The sequence below is a fragment of the Abramis brama genome (genome assembly GCF_963993115.1).
Source record: "Abramis brama genome assembly, chromosome: 3".
Lineage (NCBI taxonomy): Eukaryota > Metazoa > Chordata > Actinopteri > Cypriniformes > Leuciscidae > Abramis > Abramis brama.
In genome coordinates this window covers 42,717,276-42,732,489 of record NC_139965.1, presented here as the reverse complement: position 1 = coordinate 42,732,489, position 15,214 = coordinate 42,717,276, and the positions used below count along the sequence as shown (strand labels likewise).

The following is a 15,214-nucleotide window of genomic DNA, read 5'->3' as shown; positions in this document are numbered from 1 at the left end:
TACAGTTAGCTGTTGATTTAGAGGGAAATATTTTCTCCAACGCAAGTTCAACATGTAGATATAACTACAGTGGGACCCAACAGTCTGAAATCACATTGAAAATCTATGATTTTGTTTATTTAAACCTGGAAATAAACAAACATTGGAGCTGTGTCGTTTGACGCTAAGGGAACGTTTCGCGTGATGACGTCTTGAAGCACATGTAAAATCAGTCCAATGGTGTGATGGAACGTCAGAGGCGGGTGACGTCATGAACCAGGAAACTATAAAGCTTGCCCAAAACAGAGCCACGCCAGCTTCTGTGTCTTCAGTAGCGCTCATTGTGATACCTTGTGAGTCCTTGTCTATTTGGTGTTGTTTTGTCTTTATATCAGCATATATACAGTCCCTGACAAAAGTCTTGTCGCTTATCTATTTTGTAGAAACACCTGCTATTAAACTGATTTTAATTAATCAACTGGTGTTAGAAATAGCTCATATGAAAAGCTAAAACCCTCCCAAATGATGTTTAATGCACTGAAATAAATTAGTTTCACTGAAAAAAGATTTATCATTTAATCAAGACCAAATTTTGGCAAGACAAAAGTTTTGTCGCCTATACAGAAATTGAACAAATTTACTGCAAATACAAAAATATGTCAGCAAATTAAGTAGTGGTGCTGTGAGATCCAAATTTAATATCTTGTATGACTTCCATGAGCTTGAAGGACTGCATCCATGCGGTTTGGCAAGGATTCGCGTCCACTCTGCAAACTGGTGCACCAAATCCTCATGTGGTCCCACAAGCTACTGTCACTCAGAGCAGCTTACATCCCTGGGGCCCAGAATATAGGAGCTAATGTATACTACTAATTGTCTCAACGTTTTGGACCCCACTGTACCCTGTTCACATCTCAAAGAGTGTAAACACTGTGGCACTTTCAAACATGTCCAACATGTCAGCTTCTGGATCTACCAATGAGTTTGGGGTGGGACTACCCGTTTGCCTGAACAATTCCAGATAGTTCCACTAGTGGCAGATTACATTACAAAAATTACACACTTCAGCTTTCATATACACACAGACAACCATAAACATCCACAAAACGTTTACAAAACGTAAAGCATCCTGGGAGCCATAAATCTTAACTAAAACTGTCCATCAAAAAATGATTGACATTGCTTGCATTGAGGCCTTCAAGTGCTAAATAAACAATGGTGTGTCAGCACTCTATTTTGTAAATTGTAAAATTAAAATAAAATAATTTAATTGTAATATTGTAAAATATTAAAATTGAAGATAACTATTTTCCATTTTAATATATTTTATATTATCCAATTATCACAGCTTCACTGTCCTTTCTGAATAAAGATAAAGGCTCAAAAATAGTAAAAATAATAATAATTCACACAGTATAACCATAATGACACAAAATGACAGCACACTTTATTGGATAACATCAACACCTGAAGACAAATAGAATACTTTATATAATAACTACACCATACACTACACTTAGATAAATAAAAATATAATATAATATAATATAATATAATATTTAAAATATAATAACTTATATACAATATTAAATATATATATATATATATATATATATATATATATATATATATATATTTAAAATTAACAGTTAAGTAAGCATTAAGAAGTGCATTAAGTCAGTAAACATTAAACTGATATTAGTCAAATCTCAATAATCCACTGTTATAAAATACTTCTAAACATCTTGTTTAGTTAAAAATCTCTTTAAACAGGATAAAAATGTACAGCTCGATAATTGAAAGCCGTCTCATACGCACGCCATCATTTATCTTGAAATCAAATAGTTTGATTTGTGTCTTCTGATTGGTTCTGTGAAAAAGAGGAGTGGCGTTTAGCGGTTTCTGCTAACAAACCGGTATTTCTGAATGGGCTGAGGCTGGGATTTAACTGGTTTGAAGGGAAAGTATTTAATGAACGTATGCTATGTGCGGAGAGCATTCGCTCAATATCGTTTTCTCATTTGTGACGGTGGTGGCGTTTAGCAGCTTTTGCATCTGAAGTTTTCAAATGCAATTCAATCCTGTAATGGCAAAGCTGAATTTTCAGCAGTCACTACTACAGTCTTCAGGGTGTGTTCACAAGATTCTTTGATGAATAGAAAGTTTAACATAGCATTTGAAATATAAATCTTTTGTAAAACTATAAATGTCTGTTGTCTATAAAATATAAACTGTCCCTTTTGATTAATTTTATGCATCCTTGATGAATAAAAGTAGCCTATTAATATCTTTTAAAAAAATCTATCTGACCACAAACTTTTGAACTGTAGAGAGCATAAAGTTAGGTAAATGTGTATTTGGATAGTTATTCAAGACACTACTCCAAGCAGTTAAAGTGAAGAGAAAGTGAAAACGTACAGAGAACCCAGTGCTTCAGTATGTTTATCAGAGCCCAGCATGCAACTCTGCAACAAAGCCCATTTGCAGCTCTTATCACGCAGAGCAGGCCCCAGCAAGGAGCTCCACCCTAAGGCTCATTATTGCAATCATATCAAATACAAGCAGGCACAGCTCGTCACAGCTTAGGTTATCCACATTGTTTGATGATGCTCAGTGGGGCTCAGCATGGAGTTCTGCTATAGGCCTCATACTGCACCTCAGGTCAGAGTGAATAGGCCCGAGCGCTGAGCTGCACTGTGAGGCTCGGCTGATTGACCGCAGAGGCCGCAGCCTGTTGACATTCTCAAGTAGCTGTGCTGGATTTCATATGCCTGCAATATGCTGTGCTGGGACATATGATTGAAAGTAAGCTTTGTAAAAAGTCACAGGTAAAGATATATTTACAATTGGTTATATGCTTTACAGAATACATTTTCAAAACTCTTCAGACAGTCAGCACAACAGCATCATGCACTAAAGGACTGAGGATGTTTGCTTTGATACATTACGCATTCAATGACCACAAAACCCAAACACTACCAAAACTCTATCCAACTATCTAACCTCCCTCACCCCAGCCAAATCTATTTTTAAAACATTTAAAAATCTATATATATAAAAAAAAATTGCTATTATTTTTGTTTTTATGTTTGAACTTATTTATTTCCATATTAATAACAGTCTGAGTAATTCAGAGTCTTGAACAGTAAACTCTCAAGTGTCAGTAAGTGTCTTATGTGTCTAGTCAGAACGACTCATGAGGAGCAACCTTTTTTGGGGGTATGTCATTTATGCAGTTAGGTCGTATGAATTCGTATGAATTAGTCAACTCGTAAAATTCGAACGAATTGCCGTGGGATCGGGTTGGATAATTCAAACTCAGAAAGTAGAAATGAAGAGACATTTATTGCAAGATGATTAGTAGTTAAACCATTTCAAAATGTACCTGCATTGTTTTGCATTTTGTGACTTTCAGTCGAATAAAATAACATTTTTCTAGTTATACAGTAAACTTCGTCACTGAAGATTAGTATTAAAATATTGTTTCGTCTTGTTCTCGTGTGCCTCATATCGTGTATCGCCTCATGAGCTAAGTGTATCATTACACCCCTAGTTTAAAACTATGTTAAGTTAAGAACAGTTCTACTTTATCAATACCATTAGTATTTGTTAAAAATTGACAATTTTTGTAATGATTATGTTGTAGAAACTGGAAAAGACAATGTGAAGAACACATGGATGGATGGATGGATGGATGGATGGATGGATGGATGGATGGATGGATGGATGAAGGTTGTATCTGCTTGCAAAACAAAAGTTCCACTTACAACCCTCATGCTGGCCATGCCCAAAAATGCAGATATACAGACTGATATATATCGCTCTTAGCATCATATCAGTCAACTACTAGCAACCACCCAGAACATCAAAAGAAAAGAAAAGGAAAGAAAAGATAGTCCCTTCCACTCCATCATCCCCACCACCACCAGGATAGTCCCTTCCCCTCCATCCTCCCCACCAGGATGGTCCGTTCCCATACATCCCAGGGGTTCGGCTGCACCCCTGCCTTCATCTTCAGGAAATGCAGATTCCGTACCCTCAGATTGCGAGCTACGGACGGGGCCTGCGCCAAATAACTTTATATCATAATAATTGATACTTGCTGGGCTGTTAATAAATGCATACTTATTACGTTATTTTGCCTCCTGAGTCTTTTTGGTAGAACTAGTGCTGTTAACATGACTGCCCAAAGGGAACCGTTTCTGCTATTAGTGTACTTGGATGACAAATGTCTGCTAAATGGCAAATAACAAAACACACAGAGCCATAATGACCCTGATCACACCATGCTAGAGTCAGTTATGTAAGCTTAAAAAGCAACACCTCAGTTTATCGTAGAGCATGTTTTCAGGGGGAAAAAATATGGGCAAAAAGATGAATAAAAACAGCAGAGGGTACAGCTCCAGCACAGAGCTGCGTCCACAAGGAGCCATTATATTTAATGAAATCCTTCTTTGCAATGCCCCAACACATAAAGCTAGCGGCTACTGTTCTACAGACCTGCAACAGATTTTAAAAGAAATACAGTTCCACTAGGTTTTCCATTAATATCCTGATCTAAGAATAACTTAATTTGTCCAAACTGTACAACAGAGATTGCAAAACTGGTCATGAATCAGCACAGAAGTGTGTCAGAGGAGGATGACCTCAGAGCTTTGATTTATGATAGAGCAAGAGTTTAGGTGAAGAAAGATAAGGATCAATATGAACAAGAGGATCCTCAATTCCAAACAGACACTTCAAAGAAAGTGTCAACAAATAATGAAGAATCTCAATGAAGTGTTCCCTCTTAACTAATAAATCCAGTCAGCAAATGAATTTGTGATGAGGTGGAGAAAAAAAGTAATATAAAATAATGTTTGGGGAGGAAAATATTCATCTAATCCAGCCAATCACATTACAAGAATATGCATATATACACAGCTGCTTACCTCACTTCTGCAACAGAAACAATAAAAACAAACTGATGAGAAAGAACAGGGAAAACACAGACAAATACAGATGTACAAGAAGAATGAGAAAGAGGAATCCAAACAAAAGCCAGAGAGGATAAGACTGAAGATATCAGTGGTGTAACTTTGTTTTAAAAAGTGGGTGGGACAGGTGGGGAGAGGGTTGCTAATACAATGCTAAATCAGATATATGTACAATAACATTACGATGTCCAGCAATCGATTTAAATAGTAGGCTACATGGGGTTTAATTTGTCGTTTATGTGAATAAATATTTGACCAACGTGTATCTTAATGGTCCAGTGGTAGAACTTTCGGCAAGTGTGTCAGAGGTTCTGGGTTCTAATCCGCACTTGTATAGTTTTTTTTTCTCGTATAGTTTTTGTTTTTTCTCATCAAAACCGATTATGTTGATCAGTGGTTGTATATCAAGCAGGGACACATTTGTGTGCATTAGGTTTTGTGATTTCACCAGAACAAATAGAGAGTATCCGCAACGGATTGAAGCGCGCGTCCCAGTGAAGACAGTTACCTCGCAGTTACCCGAGTTACCTCGTGGCATGTGCGCAAGCCACATGAGAAAACACTGATCGCAGCGGCAGCGAGCACTTTGATCACTTGATTTAAAAAACATATTTCAGCGCTAGATCGTCTCTTATTTAAAAAACAAACGAAATGAATGCTCTGCCAGTTAACTGGAGATGTTTTATTTATTTGTAGAATTGGTACATTCGTGCCGCGAGATGTTTTAAAAAGTGGTGGGGACAATATCGACCCTGGCAAAAAGTGGTGGGGACATGTCCCACCCGCAAATTACGCCTATGGAAGAGATATGAAAGAGAGAAGTGGTTGGACAGAGGCATAGGGAAATAAAGAAATGGAAGAAAACCTTGAACAAAAGTGAAAGAAGAGGAAAGGGAAGGAAAAGGTTGTGAACTGATTCATAGAGATTGATAACAGTATTAGTGTCAGAAAGAAAGGTGAAATATGTTTTCTGGTGCTGGATCACCAAAACCCTAGCTCACTTCAGACTTTAGCCTTTCTACAACCTTATTTCTACATAGTTCTCAGCCTCGTTTGCAGTTTATCCTTGTTTCTGTGTCCTCTCTCCCTCTGTCTCTAACAGCACAACCCAAAATAAAGATCTACTGTGGCAATTTAGAGACTTTGTTGCACGGTCATTACTCAATATGTGGTGGACTACACTGAACACACACACACATCCACCTGGACACACAACATTCTGTGTACATCCACAAATATAAGCACAAACATATTTTTTGGTCATATTTCACTCCAAAATCATTAGAATTAAAATAAAATATGAAGCCTATTAGGACCATAAAGTTTGTTTTCATGACAATTTTATTATCAGTATTATAATTTATACATATTGGGAGAGTTTGTTGTTCTGATTTTAATTAAACATATATTTGTGTTTGGACAGGACCATTTTCATTACTGATTTTCAACATGAATTAAAAATTAAAGGGATAGTTCACCCAAAAATGAAAATTCTGTCATCATTTACTCACCCTCAAGTTGTTCAAAACCTGTATGAATTTCTTTCTTCTGCTGAACACAAAAGAATATATTTTGAAGAATATGGGTAACCATCAGTTGATGAGCCCCATTGACTTCCACAGTGTGGATAGAAAATACTATGGAAGTCAATGGGGCCCACCAACTGATTGGCTATCCATATTCTTTCAAATTAACGACAGTTCGTTCAACAGAAGAAAGAAATTCATACAGGTTTGGAACAACTTGAGGGTGAGTTAATGATGACAGAATTTTCATTTTTGGGTGAACTATCCCTTTAAGTGGAAATGTGTTTAATCATGCTTAATCACGAACAAGACATTTCAATGGTTTCCCCTAGACTGATTAATGAGATTAAATGTAGAGCAAATAGAGATTTCCACTTAAGTCTCCTGCTTCTTAGCAGCTTGATCCTGAGAAAAATACCCCGGTATTCTCTTACTCATTCAGTTTGTGAACGTAAGAGTGTCTCAAACTTGTGCTGAGTTTTGCCAAGGCATCAAAGTCTGTGATCAAAAGTCAGATAATCGAATACAAATTCAAATTAGAAGTGTCTGTATATTGGTATTGATGATAAGCGTGATATTAACAAAATGAAATATTGATATAATGTTTTCAACACTATGAATTAAAATTCTTCTTAGACCAAAATATTGGTTTACACTATCCACAATCATTTTATAGCTAATTTTAAGGAAGATAAAATCAGAAACTCTGAAGAAGAATGTACATGCACAACAAATAACATCATAACTAGAAAATAGATGGATAGTATGTACTGTAAAGTAAATAAAAGAGTGGAAAAATAGAATATGACAATATGAGAATATAACTAAAACCACATTTCCATTTTTTTTATATATAAGCATGTGAAAAGGAAATTACAGTGTTTAAATCAAATTAAAACACACACACACACACACAGTGATATTAAACACAAACAGAAACCACACCGAATGGATGACATTGGTGTATAAAATGGAACATATCACTAATCTTTCACACACACACACACACACACGTTTTGAGATACACACATACAATGACTGCATTGCAAACCATGTATATTTTCCCATTTAAAAGAGGCAGTATAATATCCATATGACAGACTAATTCTCATAATATATTTCAACAAATCCTATGCAAATCTAAGATGGCAGCACATGCAATGAGAGCCAATTCAGAGCAGCACTGTCAGCTACACTTGACAACTCTGATATCTATAATGTATGAGTCTCCATTTCTGTGGCGAGGAACTTGTGCTGGAAAACACAAAGACGTGTTTGTGTGTGTGTCTGTGTGTAGAGGAAGAATGAAAGGAGCGCTATCAATCATTTGACTCATCAGTGCGTTAATGTCTGCATGCTTGTCAGCATGTGTGTATGTGTGTGTGTGTGTGTATGTGATGAGATCAGGCTCATCTCTATGTCATTATGGAGCAGCTCACAGGTTATCAGGGGAGGTGAGAGCTATTTATAACGCCTCTCTCCTTTTCCTTCCTCTCTCTCATAAACATGCTGTTCCTAACACATGTTCTCTCTCATTCGATCTTCCTATCATCCCTTTCTCCCCTTGACCAACTTCTCAAGGTGGGGCAGCAGACAAAACATTTTTTTTCCTAGACACTATACATTGACAGACTGCCAACACACTCACACAAACATATCAAGGCAAATTCGCATGCATGCTGCATGTTCGCACACGCTGTTATTATTCTGGCCAACGCACTAATCCTGGAACTAATGGGGCACATACTACAAATAACCAATCACAGCAGTCAACTCATCATTTACTTTCAGACTACTATAAGTAGTACTAGTACTACTAGATTTGTTTATTTGACTTGCCAGTGAAAAAAACAGGTCATACCATCTTGAGCTGTTCCAAATGGCTTCTGGGACATGGTAGCTGGTTTGTTGCTGATCCAAAGTAACCTACCAATTCAAATCAGTTTGACCCAAATGGTCAAATTTCGACTTTTTGACTTCAAGGCTTCCCATTTTCCACAACAATATTTGAAAGCTCCCAGCTCTAATTTGTTTTTTAAAACTTATTTTAATATACTACTCCTATTATCCAATAATTAATAAAAATAAGAAATATATCTATATTTTTATTGTTGTTGTTTTTTGTGCTTATTTGCTTATTTATTTATTTTTTAATCTTGAGGCCCCTTGAAATTTTGAATTTGAAAACCACTGTGCTACCAGGTTGAAAGCAGGTCAACCAGCTGGCAGTCCAGTTAATCAATACATGAGAAGCTTGGACCAGCATGAAACCATGTAAATTTAGCTATCAGAAGCTGGTTTCAGCTAGTTTAACTAGTGAGCTATGAGTGCTACCGCAGTGTGTGAATGTAATTACTGTAGAATTTGTATATTTGCACTTCAGTGTTTGACTGTTTAAGTAATTGCAGGGTACATGATGTTTGTGCTTTCTTAGAAGTTGCTTTAATAAGAACGCATCTGGATAGAATATAATGGCAAATGTAATATCCTCCAGACATACACAATCAGAGAAACGAATGGAGTATTTACATGCAAACACATATCTATGATGTGTTTTGATTTACTATTCATTTAACTTTCAACATATGCCAAGTTAACGTTTTGGAAACTAGCTCAAACTAGCTATACATCTTAAAATAAGAGCCTCCCACACCTCTGTGAGTCTATTTCGTGTGCATCTTGTAAATGCAATTGTATAGTTTTTCACTCACTCAGTGATCTCCTCGGTAACCGTATGTTCCACCTGTAGGCGGGAGTTCACCTCGATGAAGTAGTGCTTTCCATGTTTGTCCACCAGGAACTCCACTGTGCCTGCATTCTCATAGCCCACCTATGAAAAATGTTGCAGAGTTGTTGTGTTAGCATGAAAATACATTTAGCGTGTGAGCACATGTTGTTTAGGGACCACCTTAAACCTCATTAAAACAGCTTTGGATCTCTCTTGTGTGCTCCACTAAACATTAGGTGGATTCTAGTTGAGGCCCTGAAAGCATCTAGTTTAGGGATGGGCAACTTCAGGATGTCCTGCAGAGTTTAGATCCATCCCTATAATCAAACACACCTGGCTGTAATTCGCAAGACTTAGGTTTAATTTTTTTTTTTAGGAGTTTGAATGGGGATGGAGTTAAACTCTGCAGGACAGTTGCCTTCCAGGACCATAGTTGCCCAACCCTGCTCTACTTCAAGCTGCACTGTGCTTTGGAAGGCATCCAGTAAAATTGGTTGCTAAGTTAAGACACTGCACAAAGACCCAACACATCAGCTCCACAGCATGCAATAATCAAAAGATGCTTTCTGTTAGAAAGTAGAAATAGTGGTAACATTGTCAGAGATTTTGGTATGGAAATTTTGAAAGTTTGAGAACTTTATTTACATGTGCCTGTATCCCCAGGGGCTTCTGCTTGAGCTCCCAGAGGAATGACAGTTTGAACCCAACATGATGAGCAGAGATTTAGTTTAAAAAGCCCCAACTTTCCTCTTTTAAATATCTCAAGCTTGAAGAAAAAAACCCTGAGGCAATTGGTTAATTCTGCTGAACAGCGTGGTGCCAGTGGAAGGAAGCAAAGAAGCTTCTGGTAAAAGCCACGAAATCAGAAGGACCACAGCCCAAAACACAACCCATGAAGTAGAAGATGTGATATGCGATATAGAGATATATATATACAAGGTGAGATGAAAACTGTCTCACATGTAACATGTAAAACAAAAACAGGAGATCCAAGATGCAGAACCTGCTTCTTCTAAAGTTTGCAACTCTCTTCTCATTTTCAGTGTCTTCACTCTCTCAATGTCTTCCAAAAAACTCATTCAGGCTTCTTGGATACAATTAAGGGATTGAAGATAATCCGGTGCCAAAATTCACTGTAATCTGATCCAATTTCTCCCCACAATTTAGCGTTGCCTACTAATCCCACATTGCAACGAGCTTGCCAAAAGCAGACGCTCACCCACACAAACAACACAAACACAAGTATACACACACAAATATAATTTCAAACATAGCTTTGTAAACTTACTCTGACATATTACAGTATTTACTACATCTACATAAATCCATACTTTCAGATGCTTTACACAAACAGACTCAAACTACTGTGATGCTGATTTGACAAAAAATAATTCACTCAGCTCCCGCCCTTTTCCATTCATCCCTCCTTCCCGCATCCCTAAACACTCCACGTCAATCGTGCCAGCAGGATTTGATGCTTTTTAATCTTAACAGACTAACATGACCATGAGAACAGGGTTCAAACTGATGTCAGCTAAACCACTACTGATAACAGGGGAGAGAGAGAAAAAAAAATGAATGAATCAATGACAAACATATGAATTAATGAGAAAATCATGAATAAATCAATGAATTAATAAAACATTAATGAACAAATTAATTCTGTAACGTGAGGTAAAACCTTAAGGCTTTCCCCATGAAGAAAATAAAAAATAGCATTTTAGTTTTAGAGGGTGTTGAATGTGTAATATGGAGCCTTCCTTCATACATGCACTAAATACATGCTGATGTGCTTATATATTAAATTGCACCCACAGATATTTATCAAGCCTGAATGTCTCTTCAGAAACTGTAACTGCGTACAAATTTCACCGGAAGGCAGGAATTGATCTGATTCACGTGGATACACGTGCCTACTGTCAATGTGGAAACTTATGAGAACATGTAAAACAACTCAATGATGCTGGACTTCTGACACAAACTAATGTGAGATGAATTGATTTATTCAAAATTATATTTTTTAAATAAAACAAAATCATAACTGAACTTTCAAGGGTTTTTATGTAGCATGATGGAAATATTCATTTAATAAATATAACTGACATGTATATTTATAAAATACATCAAATTATGTATACTATTTTACACATTAATTGACATCATATAAATGGACATACTTGAGTCATACATCAGGGTTAAATAAGTCTTGGATAAAACTACTGTAACTCTGTATCGCAAATCATATTGTTTACATCACCGATACATATCGTCACATTTTTATCTCACGATATAACGATGTATTTTTGCACCCCTAATGGATAATGTGTTGATGCTGTTTCCTTTGCAAAGATGTTAGCCAATAATAACAGTGACCTAAAAAAAAGTTTTTTTTGTGTGTGTGTGTGTGTGTGTGTGCAAAAAAATATCCTCCAGAAATCATTATAATATGCTGATTTTAAATCTTGAAAACTGTTGTGCTCATTAATATTTTTTGGTAACCGTGAAACGGAAATATTTTTTTCAGGATTCTTTGATGAATAGAAAGTTCAGAAGAACAGCATTTATTTGGAATAGGAATCCATAACATTATAATGTGTTTACTGTCATTTTGATCAATTTAATGGATCCTTGCTGAATAAAAGTATCAATTTCAGTTTACATTATACCTATACTTTATACCGTCAGGTCACAGTGATGAATGGGAAGACTTACTGATAGCTTTCTGCAGATACTACAGCCCTCCTTGACCTGTCAATTGACCAACCTGTCTCTTTCTAATCCTTTCACTAAAGCCACTTACTTTTACCCTGCAATTGGACGTTTCTGCACAATATTTGTTTTCAGCTGAATTCAATACACTTCCCTTTATGATGCAGCATCAAATAGGCAGGTTTTAACAAGAGTACCATAAGGAAAGGCTGGAAGAAAGGACAGATGGTGAAGAGAAGAGTAAGGGGGATGGAGAGAGAGAGAGACTTAATCAGTGTCTTTTTGATCAGACGTGTTTGTGGTGACATGCATGATTATAATCAGCTCTCAAGCCGCTGCTATGGCGACAATTCACCTACAGATATGACCCAGAATACACACATGAGAAAGACAGTGAACGGGTCCAAAGATAAGGATAGACACCAGCATATGTGAATACATGAGAAGTATCACTATGGTTATTAGCACACATCATTGTTCGATCATTACCGGCAGTATGTCAGAGCTCCAGATGTGCTCAGACTCAACTCGCTGCTTTAGTGACATCTAGAGAACACTGTATGTTATGAACTAATGAAACTATTTAACTGAGTGTACGAAAGTATAATAAACAAGACAAGTTCAAATAAAACTTGTTATTATGAGGATCCGCTTTACTGTTTATAGATTTTTCAGACAATAAAGCAGATGGCAGATTGTCTGTTCAGAATACATTAGAGAAGCACTTATACAAACATGGCCTTTCATGCACTATATCAAGCATTCTGCTTGCTCATTGAGCAAAAGCGCAATATTGGGAAAACCACTGGGGTCATCCCCTCCTTCAATTAATTCGGCATTAGACCAAAGAGGAAGGAACGAAATATGGTTGGACCTAAGACACTGATAATGATTCAGAGTCATAAACAAACCAAGCTATATAAAAAACAAGCTCGCTACAAAAGTGAACTGAGTGAATGAGTCAGTCTGTGAGTGACTGAGTCACATGATGGGTGAATGAGTCTGTGAGTAAGTGAGTGAGTGAGTGAGTGAGCAAGCGAGTGAATTAGTCTGTGAGTGAATGAGTGAGTGAGCAAATGAGTCAGTGAGTGAATTAGTGAGTGAGTCGGCCTGTGACTGACTGAATTAGTCTGTGAGTGAATAAGTGACCAAGTGAGCAATTGAGTTAGTGAGTGAACCAGTGAGTGAGTGAGTGAGTCAGTATGCGAGTGAATGAATCTGTGAGTGCGTGAGTGAGCAAACAACTCAGTGAGTGAATCAGTTAATGAATGAATCAGTGAGAGAGCGAATCCGTGATTAATGAATGAGTCTGTGAGTGAGCAAAATGAGTGAATGAATGAGTCAGTGAGTGAATCAGTGCACGAATAAGTCAGTGTCGAAGTGAGTCTGCAGGTGAGTGAGCGATTGAGTCTGTGAATGAATCACTAAATGAGTGAGTCACTAAGCAAGAGATTGATATTGTCACTAAGCGAGTGAGTGAATCAGTGAGCGAGTGAGTCAGTGGAAGATTGAATGAGTGTGTGTGTGAGTAAGCGAGTGAATAGCAAGTCAGTGAGCGAGTGGTGCATACCAATTTGCATACTTATGCACTATTCTATGCTATTTAGTAGTATAAATGTTGTGATTCAGTGTGCGAGTAAGTTGTGACAGCGAGTAAGTGAATGAGTCTGCATGAGTGAATGAGTGAAGGGGTAAATCCTTGCTGTACTTCACAACTCTTTAGGAATTTTAAAGCTTGTGAACAGTTGTCATGCAATTAAAAAAAAAAAACGGGAACTAAAAAATGTTATCTCATTATCATTGATCTGGCTCATAGTTTCTTCTCCATTCCTTATTTGTTACCTTTCATTCACCCCTTCACCTTCAAAAATCTAAAGCTAAACACAATACTTTGCTCTACATCTTTATCTTCCACATCTTCATGTTTACAACTTGCAATAACATCGAAACTTATGATCAAATCAAGCCAAATTGATCCTTTTGATCCAAATTGAGCCAAATCCTTGCAATAATGAGGTTGAACATTTAATGTCATTGTATTGAAATGCCTTATTTTTTGTTGATATCGTAGCCAGTTTTTCTCATAACCTTCTTGAAACATATCTTGATCTTTATGAATGCTTTTTAAAGCGCATATGACAACCATAAGATATAGGTCACATTTGAATGCCAAGTGTAAACATGGCCTTTCTCTGCATGAATGTCTTTTCCACTTTGAGTTTCAATGTCCATCCTTTGTTTTCCCCTCCCTATTAATTTGCTTTGTAAAAAAAAAAAAAAAACTTGAGTCTGAAGTTTTGCTGAATCCATCAAACTGGCCCACAGACAAAACAATAAACACCATGGCAAATGTCCCATAATACTCAGTAAGACCCCAAAGCTTCAGCGAATATAATCCAAGGCATCCAAGCTAAACTGAAAAACAAACAAACAAAATGCATGACACCACCCCTTCCACACACACTCCAGACAAAATCAACGAAATCCCTCAAAAATTCCCCTGCTGGCAGTCTGATGGAATTAAGATTGATGTGCTCAGTCAGAATATAAAATAAGAGCCAGCAGATAAGTGCAGTCCTGAAGCTTGTTAACACCAGCAGGACATTCTACAGAAGACTATTTCTGCCAGTCTCTCCTCATCTCTCTGTGAAATGCATTAAATATGAGCTCCTGCATGAACAGCTCAATTAGATGGCTTGGGGGAAGAAAAAAAAAAAAAGAGTGATATAAAAGTTTATGCACGCATTTTTCGGAGAACTTTGTGCATGCAGCTCACATCAGGTGTTATAAGAGCTTAAGAGCTTAGAGAATAGAAGTGTATTTGTTGCCAAGTGTGTTTAGTGTACACACCTTCAAGCATGAAAATGTATAGATACACATAGAAGATGAGAGTACAAATGCAGTGAGCTGTGAATAAGCCAGTTTATTTGTTGGTTAGTGTATGTTTAGAAGTATACGTGTTTCTAGTTCAAGGAATTCTGGTAAAGTCAGCATGAAATTAATCTATTTTCTAAATGCATGTTATTGGTCACATTGTGAACAATTTCATACATGCATGCTTCATTAAAAATCTTATGTAAAAATCTCAACATATGTCAGATATCACCAATCATTTAGTCCGCTTAAACCCACACCCGCAAGATCGCTATCAGATCTTTCTCGTTTTTTTTTAATGCAATAGCCACGTCTCAAAATCTAATCAACAATCAAAAAATAGAACCAACATTTTAGTAATGCATTATATGCAGATGTTCATCACAATATGAAAGAAAAGATCTGTCGCTACTTCTGTTTCA

The 15,214-nt window shown here is 36.8% G+C and overlaps 1 protein-coding gene across 1 annotated transcript in view; it reads right to left on the bottom strand.

Moving 5' to 3' along the window:
• Window positions 1-15,214, bottom strand: part of pcxb (pyruvate carboxylase b) — a 426,983-nt gene that overhangs the window by 388,591 nt on the left and 23,178 nt on the right. The window contains exon 8 of the mRNA XM_084107671.1: window positions 9,193-9,311. Within this exon, the coding sequence (XP_083963797.1) occupies window positions 9,193-9,311 (119 nt within the window). The remainder of the gene's footprint in view (window positions 1-9,192; window positions 9,312-15,214) is intronic.